General features: G+C 41.8%; 1 protein-coding gene across 1 annotated transcript; it reads left to right on the top strand.

Moving 5' to 3' along the window:
* The first annotated feature begins 2,684 nt into the window (after nt 1–2,684).
* On the top strand, nt 2,685–27,093 carry SCIMP (SLP adaptor and CSK interacting membrane protein). Its single transcript, XM_081271800.1, has 5 exons — nt 2,685–2,778; nt 19,639–19,762; nt 21,696–21,762; nt 23,897–23,970; nt 26,352–27,093. The coding sequence occupies exons 2-5, from the start codon at nt 19,651–19,653 to the stop codon at nt 26,525–26,527; spliced, it is 429 nt and encodes a 142-aa protein (XP_081127926.1). The 5' UTR covers nt 2,685–2,778; nt 19,639–19,650; the 3' UTR covers nt 26,528–27,093.

The raw sequence follows: 27,093 nt of genomic DNA, 5'->3' as shown, positions 1-27,093 counted from the left end.
GGAGATTTTTTTTTTTTTTTTTAGTCCTGGAGATCAAACCCAGGACCTCACGCATGCTAGGCAAGCACTCTACCACTGAGATATAACCCCAGTCCCCAAAAGGAGAATGAATCTTGGAAGCAGCAAGAGAAGAGAAGATTCATCACAAACAAGGGAACCTCCATTAGACTATCAGCAGATTTTCTTGCAGAAACCCCATGGGCCAGGAGAGAGATATGTTATGTTAAAAGTGCTGAAATCAATAAACTGCTAACCCAAGCTACCTTACCCAGCAAACCTGCCCCTTTCAGAAATAAAAGAGAGACAAAGTCTTTCCTAGATATGAGAAGCTGAGGCAGTTCACCACTTGATCTGCTTTACAAAAAGTGCTAAAGAGGCTGGGCTGTGGCTCAGTGGTATTGCACTTGCCTGGCATGTGTGAGGCACTGGGTTCAATTCTCAGCACCACATATGAATAAAAAAAAGGTCTATCAACAACTAAAATATATATATTAAAAAATAATAATGCTAAAGGATGCTAGCATGGTGGTGCACACCTGTAATCCCAGCAGCTCAGGAAACTGAAGCAGGAGGATTGCAAATTCAAGACCAGCCTTTGCAACTTAGCAAGACCCTGTCTCAAAACCAAAATAAAAAAGGGCTGGGGGTGTACCACAATAGAATCCCCTGGCTTAAATTTCTAGTACTTCAAGGAAAAGAAGAAGAAGGAGGAAAGGAAGGACGCAGAGGAGGAGGAGGAGAAAGAAATGCTAAAGGGGATTCTTTAAGCTAAAGTGAAAGAATGGTAATTAGTAATATGAAAGTACAGGACTCACTGGTAATGTTAAGTCAACATTCAAATTTAGAATACTCTAATACTGTAATTGTGGTATGTAAATCACATTCAACTCTGGTTTAAAGATTCAAATATAAAAGTATTAAAAATAATTATAGCTACAATAATCTATTAGCAGATACATAATATAAAAAGCAGTAAATTATGACATCAAAAACCTAAAATGGGAGGAGATAGTTAAAACTGTAGAGCTTTTGTACACAATTGAAGTTAAGTCACCAGTTGAAAATTTACATAAGCCAGATTTTTCACAAAGTAAAACAGCAAGAAGACAGTAAAAAGGAAGATACACAGAAAATAATTAATAAAATGGCAATAGTAAGTCCTTATCCATCAGTAATTATTTTAAATAGAAATGAACTAAATTCTCCAATCAAAAAACATAAAGAGGGGCTGGGGTTGTAGCTCAGTGCTAGAGTGCTCACCAAACACATGAGAGGCACTGGGTTGGATCCTCAGCCTTACATGAAAATAAATAAATAAAATAAAGTTATTGTGTCCATCTACAACTAATTAGCTAAATTAGTTGATTAAAAAAACATAAAGAGGATGAATGGATTTTTAAAAAACAAGGTCCAACTATTTGTTGTTCTGGGAGGACCCACATAGTCTAAAAGGGGTTTATTGTTCTCACCTGTGGAGATGATAATCTTCCACTTATTGAGGATCAGACGAAATAAGGAATTTAAGCTACCAGTTCCAAGCCTGAGTCCCCAGCAGGTGCTCAATGAAGGGATTTATTAATGGTGCACAGGCCCAGAGAGGCCCAGGAAAGGCAACTGATTGCACACATTTCCTTCCAATTCCAAATCCATCAGTGTCACATTGGTTTCTTAGAACTAGTCATGGTGGGAGAATTTATACCAATGAAATTAGCAAATTCCATACATTAGGAATCTTCTGAGCAGGTTTTTAAACATTTACCAGACATTCCAGGTTATCGTCATTATGTATTTTCCTGATGTGACTGTTCATTTCAGTCAGAAGCAGCCCATTCAACAAAATGGTCTCTTGATTTCCCCATCCCAACTTTTCATTTTCAGAGCCCTCACTGAAAATTTAGTCTCACAGTATTGTAGGGAGTGACTCAGTCAAAATGCCCACTGAACACGTTTCTTTTCTGTGATACTGGGGATGGACCTGAGGCCTCACATGTGCTAGGCAAGTGCTCCTTCACTGAGCTGCACCCCCAGACCTTTCTGTTTTTTGGGTTTTTTTTTTTTGAGTCAGGGTCTTGCCAAGTTGTCCGGGCTGGCCTCAAACTTGCAATCCTCCTGCCTCAGCTTTCTGAGTAGCTGGGATTACAGGCCCGTACCACCACGCCTGGCTGGACACATTTCTTGATGCTGGATGTCACACACCTTTAGAAACAGGAAGCCTTTCCCTTTTCCTTGCCTCTTCTGAGCAGAAGCTGGGTTCGTAGTTCCAGGGTTCCCAGGGGTTTCAAGATGCTCTCTTCTGAGATGGTGTGTTTGTCACTCATGAGCTGGTCTCTTCCCCCGTCATTGGGTGGACTCTGAGTTCTGTCTTTCTTCTTGAGCTTGAGGCTGCTGTGACCAGGAATGCTCAGGGAAGACTCCTCTGTGGGGACATCTTGCCCATGCACAATGCAGAGTCTTCACCCTGGAGTCCAATCCCTCTTAGACTCCCTCCCATACTGTGAAGGTACTTTGGTGGACTTTGAGGGAGCAAGAAAGGGTAGTGAGAAGACTCCAGCTTCTGAAAAGCTTGGGGTAGTCAGTGTCACTGGAAAGGGGAATGGTTGCATGGTGACGGTGCCTGGGTTTCTCCCCTGTGGGCTGATCAGAAAGGAGAAGTGCGGTCAGGCTGGTGCTCACTGCTTTAGGGGTGGGGAAGAGCCTCTCGCCAGCTGCAACTGAGCACAGCACTCAGGCCAGCGCTGCCTCCTCAGCTGCTCGCATCTGGACCCGCTGGCAGTTCAGGTAGGCACTATGGCTTTCCCAGGGGCAATTTCCTGCTTTCTCCACCCCAGGTATCTGCCAATGCTGGCATCTAGGTCTGTGTCTATGTGAGCAAATGAACTAGGGATAAACTGAATCTAAAGCCTTGGGACAATCACTGGGTGGGGTTGGAGAAACACCAGCCTTGAGATCCACTCTGCTTATCACTGGTTGGGTGACCTAAGGCATCACTTCATCTCTCTGGGTTTCCGTTTCTTTGCGTATGTCTGGGAGGATGAACTCTACCTTTCAGGTTGAAATGAGAATGACTGGGAACGAGATGTATAAACTGTAAGAGGCTTATTATCATGCTTGGATACTGATGGTGAGATCTGGTATGTTCTCCTGTGAGAAGATTCTCATGGTACCGGGCTAGAGTTGGGGTGGGGGCCAAGGCATCAACTAGGTAAACTTTAGGGTATGGTTCTCAGATGAAAGTACTAAGACACCATCAATTTGGGTATCTTTGTCTCTGCATTTCTGATGTTTAGAGATTTATAAGCCTTTCCGCCTTCCAGAGGCCTCGGAATCATGGTGTCCTGGGTGGGATGAGATCTTGACTCACCTCTCTGCTCTTGCCCTCTAGAAACTTAATTTTTGAGGAGACCTGGGGGGTCAGAGTTTCCATTTCTACTTCCACTGCCTCATGCATTTGTTCCTAAAACCACTTTCTTCCCTGGCACCTTTGCACACACATACCCAAAGTGGGCAGAGCTGCCAGGTGTGGTGGTACACACCTGTAGTCCCAGCACTTAGGACATGAGTCAGGAGGATCATTTGAGTCCAGGAGTTTGGACTGAATCCAGCCTGGATGACATAGTGAGATCCTCTCTAAAAAAAAAAAAAAAAGAAAAGAAAAGAAAAGAAATGTAATCCCAGCAACTCAGGAGGCTGGGGCAGGAGGATCACAGATTCAAAGCCAGCCCAGGCAGCTTAGTGAGACCCTGACTCTAAAAAGCAAAAAAGGGTGAGGATGTAACTCAGTGGTAGAGTACCCCTAGGTTCAATCCCCAGTACTAAACATGCACACACGCGTGTGCACACACACACACACACACACACACACACAATCAGTGAGCATTGCTGAACCTGCAGAACACAAAGCTGCAATCTTCTTTTTAATTTTTTAGGATTTTTTTCCCCTCTGAAAATTTGAAAGTTGCGGAAAATAACTCCAAATTTTGCCACCTAGAACCACTCACTGGTGCCTTCTACTGCTGTTACTTCCAGAGAGCCACTGAGTGGCAGAATTCAAGTTTTCTTCCACATTCTTAGAACCAACCAAACAAGTAAAATAAGCAATTTTTTTTTTTTGGCCCAGGAAAGACTTCCAAGTAGGAGAAATCTAGGGATAAACTGAAGCTGAGCAATCCCCAACTCTGGAAGACTCTGATGAGGGCAAACACATCATACAGAACATCTTAGAAACTTTAGAAAATCAGCCTATTTGGGAGCAGGGAACCAGAAGCTTTTAAAATAAGTGACAGTTGGAGCATTGCTTATTGAAATCCCAGGGACTCCAGAGACTAAAGGAGGAGGATTGCAAATTTGAGACCACCCTCAGCAACTTAGTGAGACCTTGTTTCAAAACAAAAGATAAAAAGGGTTGGGGGTGAGGCTCAGTGGTAGAATGCCTCTGGGTTTAGCCCCCAAGCACCTCAAAACTGATCAACAACAACAAAAGTCTCCCAGTAATTTGCTCATGATGTTTTGTTGTTAACTTTCATTCTGTTACTGCACCCTAGCCCATCAAGTAATTATATAATTTACTTCCAGTCCCTCTCTATTTAATCTCTGGGTAGTTCCATGTTTACCTATACTTAGATGAATATATTTATGCATTTAGGATTTACTTTCCTCTGATTGCTTTTTAGACTAGATTTCTAAAAATACTGAATCAAAGGACATGGCCATTTTAAAATGTATTGCCATTTGCTTAAAAAATTTTTAAAAATTCACATATACTGCCATTGACCAGTGAGGATCAATTTTTCCACAGCTTTGTCAGATTAAAATGTTATTGTTATTTTCTTTCTTTTTCTTCCCCCTAGCAAGTAGAAAAAGTAATTTCTAGCTGTGAGCTGACAAATACACCTGACAAGCAATCAGTTATGATGGGTGATCACATATGAACAGAATCAAGTCCTGTAATGAAACAAATCAGGCTCAAGATTAATCTGAGAGCTGTCATAGTATGGCAAGCTATCTCACTGGGAGAAGCACTTGCAAGAGCATGACTCAGCTCAGCCAATGACCTCTCCAGTTTAGCCTGGCCTTCTCAGTTCCGTAAGCTTTATATTCAGATCCCATATATTTTCTAGTAGAACAATTAGCATGATGTCAGTATTACAGCATGATACAAAATAAATAATGCAGAATAAGGATATTATCAAAGTGCACAACACTCAGCTGAATTACTGTAAATCTGTCCCTATATTACTTACTTCATATACAGGAATATGAGCTTATTCACATTTTATATCACAAAATAATTTTGTTATTCTATATTATAAAACAATGTTTGTAAATTAAAAGCATCTCTATTGTTCTATTAGGTTTAGCAAGATATCACAAGTTAGTTTTTTTTTTTTAAAAAAAGAGGCCTGGGTGGTGCATGCCTACAATCTCAGTGGCTCAGGAGGCTGAGGCAGGCAGATTAAGTGTTCAAAGTCAGCCTCAGCAGCTTAGCGAGACCCATGTCTCAAAATTTAAAAAAATTAAAAAAAAAAAAAAGAGCTGGAGGTGTGGTTCAGTGGTTGAGCTCCCTGGGTTTAATCCCCAGTAGGAAAAAAAAATGGCTGGGGATGTGAGCCAGAGGTAAAGCACTTGCCTAGCATGCACAAGGCCCTAGGTTCAATCTCCAGCACCATAAACACACACAAAAACCATCACACAAATTCACAAGTAAAACATCACCCACACAATGACACAAAGCAACTACATAATATATGTAAAAATATTTACATATCTTCTTTAGCAATAAGTGTATGAATGTAATTTATGTTTATACAATATATACGTGTCAATTTGCTAAAAAAAAAAATTTCCCAATGCTGTTTGTTTTAACACGTGCATACATCATAGTACTTAATTGACAAAGAAGCTAAACAGATCATAATGTATAATTAAAAATCAATAAGCTAGCTGGGCATAGTGGAACACACCTATAATCCCAGCTTCTCCAGAGGCCGAGGCAGAAGGATGAAAAGTTTGAGGCCAGCAAAAAAAAAAACCCAGCCCAGTAAGACAATGCTTGCTCACCATGCACCTCCTCCCCTGAAACCTTCTATATCCTGCATCCCTTCCCTCTCCCCCAGAAGCCTAAGCCCTTTATCCCTCTCTCTATATAGAGAGCTCAATATAAGATTCAGTCATCTTTCCCCTACTTGAAAAATAACTCCAAATTTTACCATGTTAGACTCATAATAAAATTTGTATGTTCTTTAAAAAAAAATTCAAGAATCACAGCAGCTAAACTCCATGACCCACTTAGGACCACATCCATAAAGATCAGTAGTTTTTTCTTGAGTTGCAAGAATTCTAGGCTTCTAAGATGTGTGATTTCAATGATACTGCCAGGAGTTCCATAGTGGCTAGACTTTCTGGCAGAATATTATTTGGAGTCCTCAGCAAACTCTAAGAGCCTGCTAATTTTAGTTTAAGAACATTAAATTTTAGTAGTTTTTAATAATTTAAGAAACTATTGGTAAACAGTCCTTTATTTTCATGTAAAAATGAAAGTGTATAAAATTGCAGGCCAAATGACCAAAGATTTGAGGAAAGCATTGACTTTTTTGGATGCATTCAAAGCCCATCCAGAGGACCTGGTGTCCATGGCAGAATCAAGCAGTGGATTGGAGGGGGAGGATTAGGAAGGAGAAGAGGTATGCTTCAACACCCATTTGTTTTATGCCCTACCTCCAAGTCTTCAGAATAAAATATTTCATAGATTTGTGTGTGGTGGATTGGTATTTTCTCAAGTTTATTTCAAATGTGAATTTGTAAATTATGCCCTTATGGAGAAAGTCTTGCCATTTTTATTGATTTTTTACTTGACACCTAAATTAAAAAAGAATGCTGTTATGCAAATAAAGCTTCAAGATAATGAGACTGCTGCCCCAAATATCTCCTGTGTACAAACCACAGAGCTGCTACCACTTTGGTAGGAAGTTAAATACCCTGGGCATGGCTGTTCTAAACCAATTGAGCCTAGGCCAGGGGGTGAGGAAGGGCACAGAGAATCCTGGGAACTGCAGGACATTTACAGGGCAGAGGGTTAGCAGGGTAAAGGAAGTGTGGGGGAAGGGAGTGCTGAGGCTGATGAGGTGGGCAGGGTGCCCATAAAGAATGCCCTTGACCGTGCTAAGTAGAGGGAACATCAGTCTTCACTTTGCTCTAATCATAAAGAACTACTGAAAAGCTTATGTCAGGGAAGGACAGGGTCATATTTACATTTGGCAGCAAGTGGGGGCCAGATAGGTGATAGGGGCCAGCAAAAATTCAATGGACCAAGCTCAGAGACAGTGAAGATTTGGGCGAAAACAGGGAAAGTAGATATGGAGAAGAGGGAATGGATTTGAAGACCCAAGTGGAGGTGAAATATAGAGGTAGGCTGTCTGTCTGAGGTGGGTGGACATGGGCCCATGGGAACAGGAAGAATGAGGCTGGGGCTTCCAGCTTTTCACAGAATTGCAAGAATAGAGAAAGAAAAGACACTGGACTCCTTCTAATTACCCAGCCCTGCTCTGCCCCTGGCACACTCTGATTTTAAGTTGTTGTCAACTATCCACACGGGCTGTTGTTGGTGCTGATGTCAGCGAGAAGATCAGGTGGGAGCATGGAACCCCTAAACAGGATCAGAGAGTCTGGGAACCAGAAGGGAATCAGGCAAGAACTGCTGATGCTGATGGGCCTGGATGATATCGACCGTCTCCCAGGACCTTGAGATCTAGGTTGAGTTCAGCTCAAACTCTCACTACATAGCCTGCTTCAGGGCCTTCCAAAGCCCTCCCTGGGATGTCTGCAGTTTCCCTAGGAGGTCACCTCTTTCCTGCTGGTCAGCACTGGCTCACAATCTCTGGAGGAGTGTATTGCACAGATCCAGGAGTGAACTGAGCCCTTTTCCTGGATTCCCAGGTCACCAAAACAGATCTGCTCACAAAAGTACTCGGTAGATGCAGAGACTACATAAAGATTGGGCAGTGGGGTACCAGTGGGGTGTGTAGTGCAGCATGACAACTACAAACTGAATATAACACAGGCCTGTTCTGAAAACATCTTTGCAGTCCCATTCCTGGGCACTTTTTTTTTCCCTCAGTGCTGGGAATTGAACCCAGGGCCTCGCATGTGCTAAGCAAGCTCTCTCTATCATTGAGCTACATCCCCAGCCCTTCTAAATACTTTCTATTAATTGCTTCTCCCACCTCTGCCTGGCTTCCCTACTTCGCTTCCTCCCATCCCTCTTCTCATTACCTCCCACCACCGACTCCATGTTCTTCTCCCTCTATGACCCAGAGGAATCCAACACTCCCCAGTTTCTACTAGCAAACTTCATTCCTGGCCCAGCCTGCTCCCCTAAATGCTCTGCAGTGTCCTCCTGACAGAGGCTTCCTTTCTTGGCACTTGCATTTGTTAACAGAACATTTGTGGTTTGCTCTTAATAATGCCCCCATGTCTGGTAATCTTCTTCTCTTCAGCATGTATTCATCCTTTGGAAGCATTTCCACCTAACAAGACAGGTGAGACATTAAGGGTCTTGTTCTGAGCAGGTTCCCAGCACACTGGAGACAAGAAACCTGTTCCCTTGATGCCCAACCCAGGACCCTTCAATATTTCCTATTTATGTGCATATGTGTGTACCCTTCGTGTTGTAAATGATTTCTCATTGAGAAGATATCTCGGTTGGAAAAAAAAAGACAAATGCTTAATAAACTCACAATCTCAGATGTGAGATTGTGAATTTATTTAGCATTTCTGATGAAGGTTCTGTTGCTGTCTCCCTGGAAATACCTTCTAGAGAATGTGAGTCTTGGGGTTGAGATGTGATTGCCTTTAGCTGCTCTCCCATCCCACCCTCCTTCTCCCCCACCCAGTGGAATGTCTTGCTCAATTCTTTCCAAGAAGAAACCACTCAGAATTGCAACAGGCTTCTCACTGATGTTCCTTGAAAATGTCTTGGGCAACTAGAAGAATAGGAAGAAACCAAGGGGAAGCTGGACCCCCCCCCCCCAGAGCTCCCACGGTTCTGCTTCCCAGCCAGCCTCTGGTGGCTTTGGAAATACACGACATGACACACGAATTTCAGAGCCTTGATTCAAATGATCTACGACCCTGCATCGTCACAAGGGAAGTCTGCTCATAATGGACTTCATGTATTCACCGACATATATGGAGCATTTACTGTGCCCCAGGTGATGTTCTCGGAACTAGAAACAGGGGTAAAGAAAGAAGCAAAGCCTTGCTCACAAGCTGACATGTGTGCTGATCTGTGCACCAGTGTGGGAGGCAATACAATTAACAGAACAAACTCATCAGAAGACAACTGTCGTTGTAATGGTCTCATCTGGAGGGCAAATGCATTTCACCTGTTGATCATAACATGTTTCGGGGTAGCAGTGTCCCTTTGAATGGCTGAGCAGCACTCATCAGGAGGGGCCTGAGAGGAGGAAGGCAGCCCCAGAAGAAGTGCCCTGGGGATGTACAGTATGTGGGAGGCAGGGCTGGAATGTGGAAGAGGAGTCTGTTCTCTAGCCTCGCCCACCACCCCAACCGGTCCCCAGAAAATTGACGTTGCCTCCTACTTTGGAGGAAATGGAAACTTTGGGGTGTGAGCTCTCAACTTCCTGTCCTCAGACCTCAGTCTTCTCTGGTTCCATTCAGCCTCAACCCCCTCTCTTCATCCTTGTTCCCTTTTGAAAGCTCATTCTCTTATGTCGTATCTTGTTCCTGCTCTCTCCTATCCCTGTATTTCACTCTGGTCCTCACTCCTGGCACTGTCACGGTTTAGAAACACACACGAAGTCTTTGATACTGCACACAAACAACCTTTACTCAGCCTCAATTCCCTTCCTTCTTGAAGTTCAGGCTTTCCTTGCCTGTTGGGATATCCTTCTCTCCTGTTCTCATCTACCTCTGGTTATTCCTTCTCATCCTCCTTTGAAAGTTCCTCTTTCTCTTTCCTTCTACTTTGATGCATAGATTCTTTAGGATTCCACCTTTGCCTCTGATCTTCTCAAAGTGAATGAGGCTCAGAGACTTTCCTGAGGGCAGGATGATTGAGGAGGAAGGGGAGAAAGTATGAGATTTCTGAGCTCCTGAGCAGGGAGCACTACGAAGTTGGGAAAAAATACCAAGAAGGAAGGACACATGTCTAGATAAGGGGGAGAGGGATTCTGGGTCTTCTTGGTTTCATAGGAACTGCATTCCTACATCCCCATGATATTTGGCTATAACTATCCTCCAAAGACCTTTGATAAAGATTCTCAGATGTCCCTGCTCCTGCCAAAGCACTAAGGAAGGAAAACTGAGGATTCAATGACTCAGTTTGTCTTCTTTCATGTTTACACATTCAAGCAAGTAGGTTTAAAGTGAAGAGGAAGTGGAGAGAGAGGAGACAGCGCCTTACTCTGGAGAGAAATGACTCATTCATTGACAGTGGGCTTCCGGTGGGATTCCAGGCCCTGTGACAAGCAGATAGGGAGGTTATTTGGGTTCAAGGAGTTTTGGTGGCTTTCCTTTTACCTGGCTCCTTCTGCTGCCACGTATGACCGTTTTAGGGAATAAGCATCCAGCTCATCACCAGTCCCAGTTGGGAGCTCTGCAGAGAAGTACCGTGCTGCTCACTGAGGCCTGAGAACCACCTGGAATGCTTGTTAAAATTACTGATGCTTGGTGGCACACACCTGTAGTCCCAGCTATTTGGGAGACTGAGAGCAGGAGCATCACAAGTTCGAGGTCAGTCTGGGCAACTTTTCAAGCCCCTATCCCAAAATAAAAAGGACTAGGGACGTAGGTCAGCAGTAGAGTACCTTTGGGTTCAAACCAGAAAAAAAAAAAGTTGATGCTCAAATCCTATTCTAGATCTACAGATCAGAATTGAGAGTGGAGTGGCCCATAGACCCCTATATTAAAATGAATTTTAATACATTTATCAGGTAATTTAATGTAATTTTTGAGAAATCCAGGCTTGGTGGTCAAAAATTAAGGCCTTAGAGTCAGATGTATCTGGGTTCGGTTTCTGATTTTTCACCCACAAGCTCTGCAACCTTGGGCAGGTTGTTAAGTCCTCCTAAGCTTCTGTTTTCTCATCTGTAAACCAGAATAATGATCAGGATTTTCTACCTTATAGACTTATAGAGCTATTGTGAGAATTAAATGATCTGGGGCATGTGGAGTAGTTAGAACTTATGATAAGTCAGCATATGAGTGTTATATTTCTAAAGTGAATTTTTCATACTGAGTTTCTCATAATGTGCAACAAGAAGTCACAGCTAGAACTGGGGATATAGCTCAGTGGTAGTGTGCTTGCCTAACATGCATGAAGCCCTGAGTTCCATCCCCAGTACTGCAGGGGGTTGGGGGAAAGAAGTCACAGCTAAAGACTAAACGAAATCTTGCCAATATTGGAAATTCTTGAACCATGGTTCTGCTTTCAGTTCTATTATGAAAAGAAAGAATTTATCACCTTCATGTCAGGGTGGCAAAGTACAAATTTGGTGTCAGACCAGACTGAAATGGAATGTCAGGAAGTCAATTAGACTATTGAGTTCTGAGTTCTGTTTCTTCATTTGTAAAATGGAAGTACAGCTAGTACTCTATGTTAATGGGTTCCATACTCACAGATTCAACCAACAGAAGATTGAAAATATATTTAAAAAAAATATTGTGTCTGTCTGTCTGCCTGCCTGCCTGCCTGCCAGGAGTGGTGGCACATGCCTATAATACCAGCTATCCTTGAGGCTAAGGCAGAAGGATTGCAAGTTCAAGACCAGCCTCAGCAACTTAGTGAGGCCCTAAGCAACTCAGTGAGACCCTGTCTCTAAATAAAATATTTTTTTAAAAAGGGGGTTGGGGATGTTGCTCAGTGGTTAAGCACCCTGGATTCAATCCCTGGCACCTAGATAAATAAATAATAAAAAGGATCAGGGGTATATCTTAGTGATAGAGCACGCCTGGGTTCAATCCCCATACCAGGAAAAAAAAAAAGTTGTATCTGAACTGAACACATACAGACTTTTTTCCTTGTTATTATTCCCTAAACAATACAGTGCAACAGCCATTGATGTAGCATATTCACTGTACTGGGTATTGTAAGAAATCAAGAGGTGATTTGAAGTACCATATATGGGTGGATATACATAGGTTATGTGCAAATACTATACCATTTTATATAAAGGACTTGAGCTTAAACAGATTTTGGTATCCAAGGAGAGTTATGGAACTAATCCTCCTTCTACCCCATGCCTCGGACTGTAGTAATAACCCCTTCTTTGGGAGCTTACAATAAAGTTTTAAGCAATAACATGTATATCAGAAGTTCTCAACCTTGGCCTCATATTAGAATCATCTGGAGAACTTTATAAAAACAACCAAATTCCTATAGGCAGGACCTACGCCAGCTCAATTTCATCAGAATCTATGGTGTTTTGTACATAGGCATTTTTGGGGGGTGGTACTATGGACAGAACCCAGGGGTGTTTGGCCACTGAGCTCCATCCTCAGCCCTTTTAATTTTTTTATTTTGAGACACGGTCTTGCTAAGTTGCTTAGGGCCTCACTAGGTTGCTGAGGCTGGTCTTGAACTTGATTCTTCTGAGTTGTTGGGATTATAGGCATGTACCACTGTCTCAAGTTGTGTACATCAGCAATTTTTAAGGCCCTCCAATATTCAGGGATGAGGATTTCTGGTAGACCTTAAATTCTTAGTCCACCAACTGTTTCAAAGTCTACAGGAAACGAGGTCAGACCCTGTCCTTCCAGGTCAGCAGCTGGGACCCCTACACCTGCACTTCCACACTCAACCCCTCTCCATTCCCTGAGACTAGCACTGATCTATGGATGAGGGGTGGGACCAGGTCTGCTCTCTTGTTAGATTCCACTGTCAGCCTAGACTGGATCTTGGTCGCATATTCTTTGGTTCCCAGGGCCCTGTTTTATCTTTAAACCTGAGTCCTGCCTTGAAAACCCTCCTATCTTCTGAGCCTCTTTAAAAAAAAATTTTTTTTTTTCCCTCTCAAGTGGCCGCCTTGCCCCTATGTCCACCTTGTGGCAGGACTCTGCTGCTTCCTGACTGGGCCAGCAATTCACCACGAGCTGAGCTTCTGGTCAAATTGGGCAGATCATCATTACTTTTCTTCCCCCTTACTTTCCTGAGACATCACTCAGATGGCAAAAAAGAAAGGAGAAAAAAACCTTTTAAATGTATAAACTCATGGAATTACTTTAACTGAAGAGTGTCATCCCATTGAGGTATGAGCATGAAGCATTTGTGTCTGGACCTCTTCCTCCCTCAGTATTTCCACATTCTAATCCCTGGAATTTATGACAGTGTCAGATTTCATGTTAAAGGAGAATTAAGGTAGAAGACAGAATTAAGTTGCTAATAGCTGACTTTGAGATGGGGAAATACACTGGGTGCACCCAATATAACCACAAGAGCCTTTTTACAAGGGAGAATAGAAGGAGATGTGCCTTTGGAAGAATGATCAGAGAGATGGGGACCCTGCTGGCTCTGAAGATATGGGAGGAGGAGGCCATGAGTCAAGGAAAGTGAGTGGCTTCTAAAGCCATCGATTCTCTAGAAGGGACATAGTCCTTTCAACTTTAATTTTAGCCCTATAAGTGAGACTTATATGGACTTCTAACCTCCAGAATGGTTAAGATAACTTTTTTTTTTTTAAGAGACAGGGCCTCTCTATGTTGCCCAGGCTGGTCCTATATCTCTCTCTGCACTTAAGCGATCCTCCTGCCTCAGCCCCCTGAGTAGGTGGATAACAGGCATGCACCACAACACCAGGAATGAATAATAAATTTCTGTTGTTTTGCACTAGTAATTTGATAGAGCAGTCCTAGGAAATGAACACAGCTTTATTCTGACAACTGTTGCTGCCTGGGCTCCTGCTTATCACCATTGGAGATGGCCTCCCCATAAAAACATTTCAGTTCAATTTCAAAACTTTTAAGCCAGATGTGATGGTATACATCTGTAATCCCAGCAACTTAGAAGGCTGAGGCAGGAGGATCTCAAGTTCGAGGCTAGCCTCAGCAACTTGGTGAGACCCTCAGCAACTTAGTGAGACCCTGTCTCAAAATTTAAAAATAAAAGTGCTGGGGATGTGGCTCTGTGATTAAGGACCCCTGGGTTCAATTCCCAGTACCAAAAAAAAAAAAAAAAAAGAAAGAAAGAAAGAAAAAAAAGAAAAACTATTTTAGTTACTTTTGATTATTAAGCAGTCTCATTTTAGCTTTTTAAAATTTAGCTATACTCATTTTGAAACCTTATATTAGACTCAGAGCTCATCCTTTGTCCTGGTGAGAGGAGTATTGACAGGGTAGAGAATTCTCAGTTCCCTTAACACCCCCTTCCCTAAACTTACCTCCCAGCATTGGATTGAGGGAGAAAGAGAGGACAAGCAATTGTCCATGGGAAACATCCCATCAGTGGGCCATAACTACTGATGAAGTTTGTGGTGGTGGCATTAGGACTTCTAGCTATCCCAGTAATAAGGGCCTCAACCCCTGGCCTTGAGAGTCTTTTGTGGTGCCCCAAGAGCTGTAGCTCTTGGGCTGATTCTCAGCATCCTCTCATGCAAGCATTTCTTTGCCCCATGCTTCAGTGGCTCTCAGTTGTCCTGCACCCCACAATTTTATCTACCCTCTGTGGTCCCAACTTCAGGCCTGAACTTGATCATGTAGACATTGCCCATTGCCTATTCCCTGTATTCTCTCACCATCTGTCCCTGGAGCTCCTCTCCCCTGTCTGAAAGCACCTTCACCATTAAACTAGGCTGACCGATCTAGGGAATATCCAAGTGGGAGTGGGATGTGATTCTCTTAGGCCTCTTTCACAACTGTACTCTCTCAAAAGACAGCTTCTCCTCAGTTCTATTGAAAAAGTACCTCCTATTGGTCTATGGGGAAAGGGGTGATTTGCAATGCTATTTCTCTGGTCTTAGAAGGTGGGGAACTTGGGACTTTTATTTTTCATTGTGGGCTCTGGCCATTCACTCAGGAGGATCCTCTGTGGTCCCTCACACCACCATGACACTGCCACAGTGATGCCCCTTCTACAGCAAGATGTCCGGAACCCTTTTTGGCCTTTCCTTGATGATTTCAGGATATCATTATCAATATCAACAGAGGAACGTCCCATGACATGGACAGAAAACATTCTGGCCTTCCTGGGTCACTTGGGCAGTTCACTTCCCTCTGTTCTTAGCTCCCCATCTGGGGAACAGGGTAGTGGTTGAGAATGAAATGAGGTGAGAGGTGGAACTGTACTTGGCAGACTGCTCCGTCTGCACTAAACATGCTCAAAATATCTGATGGCAAATCAAATCAGTTTTATTAGTAAAAAAAAATGACCAAAATAAAAAAAAACAACAAGAAATCAGAAATAAAATACTTATCCCTCTGAGAAGTTCTAAAGTGACCCACTGTTTCACTTTCAATAACATCATTCTACTTCCTATTTCTTTCCCAGGAACCAGATGAGAATGAAATTTCTTTGACCTTGAAACTTGAACAATGGCTTTTCACAAAAACTGAATACACTACACGGTCAGTTTTATTAAAGTGAATGCAAATAGTTTAAAAATCAAGTAACACAGAGGGTTTAGAATGAAGAGCTGTGGCTCTCATTTTCCTACCTTTCCCTCCACCCCGTCCTCTGACACAATGACTTTTAACCCTCAAGTCCTGGTATCTATCAATTTCTGCAGTTCTAAAGATCAGGTTTGTGTTGCTTTGTGAAGAAATTCTTCCAGAGTAAAACAAAAAGAAAAAAAAAAACAGAAAATATGAGAGGAAAGATAGATGAAGAACAGGGAGACAAACATCTGAATAAGAAGAAAAAAAACTGACAAAATGGAGAGAAGCCACAGATTCATGGTTACATTGGGTGTACCCAATGTATTTCCCCATCTCAAAGTCAGCTGATTAGCAACTTACTTCTGTCTACTCTGCTGCCTATCTCTATCTACCTATCTATTTATCTATATCTTTACCCAAGGGTAAAGGTGACATTTCTATTTACACTTGTTAAGCAAAGAGGCTGCTTTCTGATATATGGCCCTTTCTTTTTTTTTTTTTTCAGCTTTTTAAAAAAATGCAAATTTATTATCGTAGTTTCTGTGTCAAGGTTATGATCTAGCCTTAGGTCTTACAGGCTCACTAATTGTTAGCAGGATTCAAAAACTGAATTCTCTTTTCTGGCTTTCAGAAGACAGCTTTCAGCTCCTACAAGCTGTCCCTCAAGTTATTGCCACATGAATCATAACGCAGGCAATAGTCAGGGTATTTACTTCTGAAAAGCCAGCAGGACAATCTCCGTCACATCTCTCTCACTTCTGACTGTGACTTCTTGATATTCTTGTCCCAACCTCTTTTTTATACAATTCTACTCAGATCTTCTTTCCTTTCATCTTCCTGTCCCCCTACACTTCCTTTTGACTGTTACAGTATCTACTAAATCATAGTGAGTTTAAGATTGATAAATCATCACTTATCTATGACTTAACAGAGTTGTTTTGATTGGCTGGTTAGATGGCTCTTTCTTAAGTCCAGTGAAAACAAATTTCGCAGCCCCTTACTGAAAGCCATTTCCAGTCTCCATTTGCTTTTCTTTTCCCTTTGATTTTTTTTTCTCTACTGCTCTCTTTTGGACACCCTGAAATAAATGACCTGTGACAAAAAAAAAAAAAAAAAAATCTCTTCTGTGTACATACTGAGGGGTGAGTTTTCCTAAGTAGCTGACACTTAAAAATAAATCCCCAGTAGACAAAGGGGACTGAAGGAAAAGAGGGGGAATGTGAATGGGAAAGACAGTAGAATTGAACATAACTTTCCTGTGTTCATATATGAATACATGACTAGTGTAACTCCACATCATGTACAACCACAAGAATGGGAAGTTATACTCCATGTATGTATGAGATGTCAAAATACATTCGACTGTCATGTATAACTAAAAAAGAACAAATTTTAAAAAGAGAAACCCCTTCATGAAGGGAATTCTTTCAAATAGCATTTGGCCTTTACCTAAAGTTGCAATAAATCACACCTAGAAAAATGCATCTTTATTTCAAGAGTAATTTCCCATTATTTAAGTGTAATTTTCCATTATTTTAACCTGTTGTACATTCCAGAATTTAAAATGTAAGGTATACAAATTTCTGGCATGGGGGAAGCAAAATGTGATCTGTTTGGTCTTATATATCAATCTTTCTCTTAAAATGGTTTTTTTTTTTTTTTTTTTTTTTTAAGAGAGAGTGAGAGAGGGGAGAGAGAGAGAGAGAGAGAGAAAGAATTTTTTTTAATATTTATTTTTTAGTTCTCGGCGGACACAACATCTTTGTTGGTATGTGGTGCTGAGGATCGAACCCGGGCCGCACGCATGCCAGGCGAGCGCGCTACCGCTTGAGCCACATCCCCAGCCACTCTCTTAAAATGTTTAAGTATATAGAGACGATTGTCTTTTTAAAATTACAGTGTACTTTAAAATACCAAAAACTATGTCAAACAATAAAAGTTCAATGCAAAAGTTGAAAAAAAAAAAAAAGAAGAAATCCACAGTACATCTACCAATATGGATAAATCACAAAAGTCACATAGAGTAAAAAAATAAACTGCAGAGTGATGTATATAGAAAAACACTAGTTATACGTTACTGTATTTTACCACATGTTAAGTGTATCAGTAGCCAAAGAACATTGTACTTGTCCAAGTCAAAACTTGGAATAAAGAAATTAAATTTGAAACTGAAAATCCGAGTTATGATATATCAGTTTAACCAATAAAGACACTATGCTGTTAATACAAACATATTATTAAATTTTCATCCAGGTTAGGTCTTACTTAGTAGTAATAATGGCTTTACAGTAGCCTGATACTGCCCTGTTTCTCTATCACCTACCTAGATGCCTTTTCACATAATTAATATTACTCAAAACCATGCAGCTGAAATGGCACTGTACGAATATCAATTGGCTAAATGGAGACCCAGGAAGTTCTTGTGTAACCAGGATGAGAGGATATCTCCTAGGATCCCTGGAGGATCACTTTTACTCTGATACCCAAATGAACTGGCAAAGTGTTCACTCCATGGATGAAGGGAACACTCTCTCTCCCCTAAGAATTCCTTGAATTCCTGGGACTATTCCAAATAGTTCATCCTGCAGCCTGCTCCCCATTGTCACTTGAAGCAGGAAACTGTAATTCTCTCTTCTTGCCTGTATGTCCCGCCCTGCCCCCTCACCCCCACCCACCCTCACCCCCACCCCCACCCCCGCTTGGAAAACTGCTGCCTAAATGTCATTCCTGACCTGCCCCCACAGGTTCTGCTCATACAAGCTTTTGTACATTCTACAATTTTATTAAAGGTGTGCTGATAACAGAATATTACAACACAGTGTAATACAGACAGACGTTTACAGTTGACTATTACATGTAAATACTCATAAATGCACTGGTTATTTTCTGCTATGGGGATTTTCTAATTAAGCTCTGACTTTGGCCTCTCCTTCTGCTGTTAACCTGTTCCAAGTCTCTCCTCCTCTCTAGTCTGCTACCTTCAGACCCCAAATTCTTGTTACTTTTCTTATGCTAACTCAAGCTTGTTCTACATCTTCAGCTTTGCCCTCCTAACCATGCCTCACTCAAAGAGACTCATTCTGTTGCTGTAAGAGAACACCTAAGACTGGTAAGTTCTAAAGAGGTTTATTTTGGCTCAGTGATCTGGAGGCTGAGAAATCCAAGGTCAGGTGGCTGCATCTGGTGAGGGCCTTGTGGAGATTTAACTCAAGGCAGAAAGGGAATTAGGCACATACAGAAGAGAAGCAAGTCTTGCTGTAACCTAGTTTTGCAATCAAAAGAGCTCACTCACATGAGATGGCATTAATCCCTCCATGGGGGTGGATTCCTTATGATCCAAATGCCTTTTGAAAGTCCCATCATCTCTCAACACACTTGTCACTTTAGGCACCAAGCTGCAATATGAGTTTTGGTGGGGAAAACACATATTCAAACTATAGCATCCATCAAGGTATTTTTTCTAATCCACACCTCAAAAAAAAAAAAAAAGCCTCAGAATTCTTTTTCCCCTGTTATGAATTATATCTTATCTTTATGATACAAAAAAGAACTATAGTCAATAATTTCTTTAAATGGCACTTTTCCCCTTTTGCTGCATTTTCTTATATCTGCAATATAAGAAACAAAATTGATGATGTCTACTGTTTCTAGAGTGCCTAGCAGATTCATATCTTGTCTATAATCCTTACAAAGCCCTGTAAAGTAGTAGGTGGTGTCTGTTTCTCTATCCCTGCCTAGATGCCTTTTCACATAATTAATATTCTCAAAACCATACATCTGAAATGGCACCATTTGAATATGCATGAGTGAGTTTCCATATTACAGACGGAGACACTGAGGCTCACAGAAGGTTAAATGACTTGCCTACTTGCTGATCTGTAGCGTTTGACTGTGAACCACTGGCTATTTTATTCCTAAGCAAATGCCTGCCTCTCTACACAGCACGGAAGACAACAGCCACCCCCACCACCACCACCACCACCACTCCAGGATGCCTTTCATTCATGTGTTATTCTCTATCTGCATTTTTCTTAGGATTCCACTGCAATGTCTTTGTGGATCAACTATTTCTGGATCATCTTGGCTGTGGCCATCATTGTCGTCTCCTTGGTCCTAGGCCTCATCCTATACTTTGTCTGTCGGTGCCAGCTCAGACAAGGTAACAGTCATCTCATCTGGGCAGGTGGATGGATGTCAGGACATTAGAGCTCCTTTCGGGCAGGAAGATGAGTCCTGGGCCTTATGGGCTGAATTTTAAATTAAGGGTCATGCTTTCTGGGTTTGAGTCCTACTCCTGCCACTAACTTATGTTCCCAAGGCCTCAATTTCCCCATATGCATAGTGAAAGGGGGAGGTTAACTAATCTCCAGGGACCCTTCCAGCCCACAGGGTTTGGATGGAAGCAGAATTTGTTTCAAGGCACAATATGCTCGAAAGCTTTGTCTTTGAAATGGGACTATTGATTACAGCATCTTGTGTCTGGAGCTTAAAAGAAAATACACATATACAAAATATCAAAAACTATGTTTGGGAATGAAATACAGACTTGACCCATGACCAACATGTTTGGCAACCATGACTGCCTTCTACAAGACCATACTCTTGAACTTTCTGGTATTTGGTATTATCTCCTCCTTGACTAAAGGATTTGGACAAACACACACAAACACACACACACACACACACACACACACGACTGCTTAAGGATTAACACTAACTTTAGATTATCTACAATTAGGTTTTCAACTTTGCCTTTTGTCTCCAAAGTATGGTGTGTTTTCTTGAGAGTTTATCCCTTAAAAAAAAAATGACCTAAACCAGTAGTATACAGGGGATGGTAAACATACTGAGAGGTACAGCCACCTTCCCCTGGGGCACCCTGGGTAGACATCCCTCAGTAAACAGGACACTGTCCTCCTGGGCATCTAGACACAACCTCAAATTCTGGTTCAACTCAGTGCTGAAAAGTTGAGATTATATAAGAAGTGAAATTTTTTTGTTATTCTTCTCAATCTCTTTTTAGAAATAAGAAGATTAAATTTCAGAGGGAGACAGAGCCTTAATAGAGGTGCCATAGGAATTGGTGGCAGAGTTGGGACTAGAACTCAGATGTGCTGGGCTTATAGTTCAATGCTCTTTCTCCTCTACCTCTTAACATAATTAATTTTTTAATACAAAAATTGTCTCCTGGGATAGGGATATAGCTTAGTGGTAGAGCATTTGCCTAGCATGTGTAAGGCCCTGGATTTGATCCTCATTACTGGAAAAAAAAAAAAGTACATTCTGGGCCCCTGTAATCCTCTATCCATTTACCTTCTTAAAACTTTTAATTTTCAGTTATGGACCAAAGTACGACCCTAAACAAAACTTTCCTATTGGGCTGGGGTTGTGGCTCAGCAGTACAGTGCTTGCCTCGCACATGTGAGGCACTGGATTCAATCCTCAGCACTGTATAAAATAAATAAATAAATAAACAAAATAAAGGTATTGTGTCCATCTACAACTAAAAAACAGATTAAAAAAAACTTACCTATTCTCTTTTATCTTAAACTACTCATATTAACAAGTAAGTTATAATTAATATGTCTAACACTTCACAATTTACAAACCAGTTTTCCCATTCATTTTCTCATCTCTCCCCAACTACTTTTGGTTGCTCATATGACCTGCATTTCTGAGTGCCAACCAAGTATCAGGCATAATACCAGGCAATGAAGAAACACAGCCTATGTGGTTCTTGTCCTCACTGGGTTAGCTCCCAGCCTCTGTGGTCAGATGGCCTGGGGTCAAATTGCAGCTCTATCAAGCTGGGTGCAGTGGTGCATGCCTGTGATCCCAGCTGCTTGGGAGGCTGAGGCAAGAGGATCAGAAATTCAAGGACAGCCTAGGCAATATATCATCACCCCATGTCAAATAAACAAATTCTAGCTCTATCACCTAGTATCTTGGTATTCCTAAGTCTATTTGTATTCCCTCTTGACAGTTCTTCTTCCAAATGTTCTGGACCCACTTGGTCTCTGAGGACTTCTAAATTCTAGAATCACAACTTTAGCGAATTCATCCTAAATCATTTTGGTTTTCCCCCACCTTAGGCAAGAAATGGAAAATTTCCAAGTCCATGAAACAAATCCATGGAGATGAAGAAGAGAAGATGTATGAGTAAGTGTGTGTGTGTGGTGGGGAATCTGCTTCTTAATTTTGAGAATCACCTGTTCACTTCTAACCTTTCCCCTCCACCACTGTTCTGGTATGACTGAGATATCCACTTTTCCTGTGGAGCTGGCAAAACATTGTTGTGTGCCAATGCTCCCACTTTAAGGAAAAGGCATCATCTGGCACCCTGTTCTCCAAGGCTTCCCTTCTTGAGTCTATTTTAACAGATGTTGCAAGTTGGGCTGTGTGTTCTAGGCCTACCACCTGCTCTACATCTCTTCTTTAGATGCTTCTTTGTTTTGTTGTATGTGATGTGTTTTTTGGGATCTATGAGTGGTATCTGTGTAAGTGGCCCCCAAGTCCACCCTTAGGCTTGATAATTCACTAGAAGGACTCCTGGGATCCAGAAGCGATGACACTCAACGTTACAGTTTAATCCAGCAAAAGTATACAGCAAAGGAAAAAGACACATGGAGTGGCTACATACAAACCTCCAGTTGTCCTCCCCCAGTGGTCTTAAGGATCCCTTTAATTCTCCCAGCAATGATATGCAATGACACATTTGAAGTATCTCCAAACAGAGACATTCTCCTGAGCCTTGCTGTTCAGGGTTCATTGGGGACTAGTTAAGCAGGCATAGATTGCCCATATGACTGATCTAGTTAGCAACTCAATCTCCAGAGCCTCCAGGAGTCAAATTGACACAGCATGGTCCAGGGTCCCAGGCAAACAAAAACATTCATCATGTATCACGTCATGAGCATAAACTATCTGTCAGGACATTCCAAGAGCTGGAAGCTGTGATCTCCCAGAAGCCAGTCAAGAAGAGCTCTTTCTTTGCCTTATATGCACTATTTAAAACAAAATCTATGCTCTTCTAAAAGGCTTTTGTTGGTGCTCAGGGTGCACGGCACATAAAACCCCTACCCAGTCCATTTTGATCCCCTTGAGAAGTAAGACAAGGTAGCTAGATGACCAAAATATCACTTTTTATTAAGAATAAAACTGGTACTGCAGTTAAGACTTCTTACCAAAGTATAACATAATATAGAAAGATGCATAGAGTAAGTACACAACTCAGTGAATTTCCCCAAACTGAGCAGACCCAGGTAATCAGCACCCAGTTCAAGCTAAAATATTACCAGCACCTCAGATACTTGCCTTATACCACCCTCTGCCATGAAAACCCAAAGGTACCTACTACCTGGAATAGAGTATTCCATTGTGGGAGTAGACCATGATTGACTTATCCATTCTATTGCTGAGGGACATTTGGGTAGTGTGATGATTAATTTGATATGTCTCTTTTTCCAGAGAACCCAGGTTAATATAGGTCATATCCAGTTTGGGCCTTATGTTGATCAGTTTTCCATTACTAGAACAAATACCTGAAACAATCAGCTGGTAAAGAGAAAAGGTTTATTTTGGTTCACAGTTTTGAAGGTCCTAATCCATGACTGGTTGGCCCCAATGCTTTTGGGCCACCACATGATGGTGGAGAGTACACAGTAGAGTAAAACCACTTGCCTCATAGCCAGGTAAAAGAAAGAAAGAAAGAGAATTGGGGGGAGGGAGGGAGGGAAGAAAGAGGAAGAGACCAGAACATTTCTACCATTTCCCAATGGCACCAAGCTGGGGACAAAGACTTTAATTCATGGGCCTCTGAGGGACATTCAGTAGGGCTGTTATGAATAGCACTGCCATGAACATTCTAGTACAGGTCTTTTGGTGAACATATGCAAACACTTTGGTAAGCTATAGACTTGGTGGTAGATTGCTGTCTTGGGTTGTGTGTACATTCAGCTTCAGGAGAACATATGTTTTGCAAAAAAAAAAAAATACACCCGATGCATACCACCCTCTCCTAATTCAGTTCAGGTGAACACAGGAGATTGCGCTTTACACACTAAGTTATAAAGCTTTAACTCTCTGCCCTCAATTTCAGCCATTCACTGGGCCAGAGGAAATGGTTTCTTTACGGTGGTAGTTGCAAATGGGACGTAGGACCTCGAAAGGGAAGAAAATGCTTTCAATTTGTAGGGATTAAGATTTGAATGTTCAACCCATTCATTTTCCTTGATGCTTTCTTATAAATAATTTGATCCAAACCAAATACTGATTCCTCTTTCTCTCTTTCCAGGAATGTTATTAATCAATCACCAGATCAGTTACCCCCTCTGCCACCCAGGGATTTGCATTTTCTAGAAGATTCTTGTAAGTACATTTTGCTGGTAACAGTTTCACTCAGGATAGGATAGCAAATTTATCTAGATGACTTGATCATGTCAAACTGCCATAACAAAAATACCATAGGCTAGGTGGCTTAAACAATAGAAAATTATTTGCCTACAGTTCTGGATGCTGGAAGTCTGAGATCAGGGTGCTAGCTGAATTGGTTCCTGATAAGGATTTCTTCTCTGCAGACTGCTGCTTTCTTACTATATTCTCACATGGGCTTTCCTCAGGGTATTTGAACTGGGGAAGAAAGCAAGAGAGCCAGCTCTTTGGTGTGTCTTCTTATAAAGATATAAATGCTTTTGGATTTATATCTTATGACCAAATAGAGCCACATTGTGGGGTTAGGGCTTCAGCATATGAATTCTGGAGGAACACAAATACGTTTCCAAGCAATAGGATTGGCAGATAAAACATCCTGTTTAAAAAAGACAAACAAGTTTCAGCAAGGTCAGAACTGCCAGGTTTAGTGGTACATGCCTGTAATCCTAGCAGCTCAGGAGTCTGAGGCAGGAGAATGGCAAATTTGAGGCCAGTCTGGACAATTTAGTGAGACCCTGTCTCAAAAAATAAAAAGGACTGGGAATGTAGCTCACTCCCTAGCCAAAAAAGGTGTGTGGGGGCAGAGAGGAATGGGGCCAGAATAAATACCAATGTTCCTGATACCCTAATGTGAATGTATAAATTCATGTTCAAATCCCAGCTTAGAACATGAGTAAAAAGGAACTTAGACTGTCACTATTGTTTTTCATTGTTTTTATTTTTTTGGTTCTGAAGACTGAACCCAGGGGCACTTTCCCACTGAATTACATCCCCAGTCTTTTTTATTTTTTTGTTTTGAGACAAGTTCTCAGAAAGTTGCTTAAGGCTTTACTAAATGGCTGAGGCTGACCTCAAACTTGCGATCCTCCCAGCCTCCTGAGTTGCTGGAACTACAGGAATGTGCCACTGTGCCCAGCAACTGTCAACTATTCCCATCAGATAAACGTACCTTGTCCCCTGACTGGAATGTTCTCCTTCAGCTCTTTGCATAACTGGCTTTGCCTGGTCTTTCCTGTGTCACCTGACAACCCTATCAAAGTACTTCTGCCACTTTTCCTTTATGAAACTCATAGCAGTTATCCAAAATCGTCTTGAGTTATCGTTAGTTTATTATCTATTTCCCCCACCAGAATTTAAGCTTGAGGAAAATAGGAGCCTTTCTTGTCTTGTTTACCACTGTTCATACACCATCTGGAATAGTGTCCTGAGCTTAAGAGATACTTAATAAAAAATATTTTGACTGAATGGACAGATAATAATATTAGCTAATATTTATTGAGCATGCCCTGTGTGGCAGCCCCACTTCTAGCCATGACCTCATTTAATCCTTATAATAATTCTATCTGCCATTTCCCTTTGACAGATGAGAACATTGAGGCATGGGGAACTTAGGTGACTTACCTGTGGTCACAAAGCTAGGATCTGAACATGAACTCAGATCTAATTGCTGAGTTCTACAAGAAATGAAATGGGAAAAGACGAGATTGCCATAGAGGCAATTCCAATCCCCATCACAGGTAGAGCTGAGCTGTTTCATTGTTATATTAGTCCATTTTCCACTACTACAACAAAATACCCGAGGCAAGGGGTAACTTACCCCCAAAACAAAAAAGTTTATTTAGCTCACAGTTTTGGAGGCTGAAAATCTAAACAGCATGGCACCAACTCTGGGGAAGGTGCTCCTAGCTATATATCACATCTTGGCAGATGGCATCATGGTGGGAGGGCATGTGACAGTTAAGAGATCACATGGGGAAGCAGGAAGCCAGAGAAGGAACCAATAACAATCTCTCCCTAGGCCCCATTACTTAAAAGCTTCACCACCTCTTAATGTTGCTATGGAGCCAATATACACTAATTCCAGCTTTTGAAAACACCACTGTTTTCTTCCTCCTTAGCAGAGAAGTTTGTACATGAGCAATTCAGATAGTCCTAGGAAACAGTGTAAGTCACTGGAAGGGAAGCACCATCAAAGAAATAATGGTTTGTTTCACTTCCTAGTGAGAATGAGAATCTGTAGACATAGTGGATTCAACTGGCTGTCAGCTCCGCTCTGCTTTCCTAAGCATTTGCCTCCCAATGCGCGGGCAGTGCAGACTTAGAGACGTGAGAGTCAGGATGTCTGATCAATATTTGTCATTCACTCACTTGGGTGATCCTGAGATCTGCGTCACATCTGAGTTTCCTCTGACAAATGGGGGATCTGGTCCACCAGGAAGTGAGATCACCAAAACCATAGAAACCATGCTGAGCTACTTAAATAAAAATACATCATTACACAATAGGTTTGCATGTAACGACTTTTTTGTGTATTTTAGCCCTACAGGAAATCCCAGCTCAGTCACCACCTATGTATTCATCAGTGAATAAAGTTAGAAACAAGAAGCCCGTTTCCAGCCTGGGCTACATCGAGCCTGAAGATGACTATGATGATGTTGAAATACCTGCAAATACGGAAAGCCATCATTTTAAAACAACCATGTCTTCTTTTTGACAAGAGGAAGAGAGTTCACGCAGATTATTTTAAAATGATCAAGAATGGTTGAACTTGAATAGGTACCTGGGTCCTGAAAGCCAGTTGTTATTTAATGAAGCTCTATAAGAAAAGCACTTCCTGAGCCTTAGATGAAGCTGCCTCAGGATTTGGATATAGCAGCCAGAGGAAAGACATGATGCTTGGTCCTGAGAATCAAGAGAGGTCAGCCTTTGTGCTTCTGTCGGGGAAGTATTCATAGGGTGCACCACTGGGCTCCAAGCTCACACCTCTGACGAATGTCTCCTTTCTCAACATTCTCCTTTTGTTCTCTTGATTTATGCAGTTCTCAGTGATTTTGTGTCTTGGTATTTGACACAAAATACCAGGCTCCAATCCCCAGGTAGGCCCTCGCAAAGCATGCAGGTATTCCTTCCACCCCACCCAGCCTGCACTGAGAGGCTGTGGGTGGTTGTTACAGCCAAGCACCCTTGTACAGAAGTCACTGCTTCTCACTTTACAAGTTTTACAGTGCAGAGAGTGCACTGTATTCTTGAGCAACCTCATCATCTAAACACACCACACCC

Source organism: Spermophilus citellus (assembly GCF_964194105.1).
Source record: "Spermophilus citellus genome assembly, chromosome: 17".
Taxonomy (NCBI): domain Eukaryota; kingdom Metazoa; phylum Chordata; class Mammalia; order Rodentia; family Sciuridae; genus Spermophilus; species Spermophilus citellus.
The sequence above is the reverse complement of the archived record's forward strand: the minus strand, read 5'-3'. Positions and strand labels throughout refer to the sequence as shown.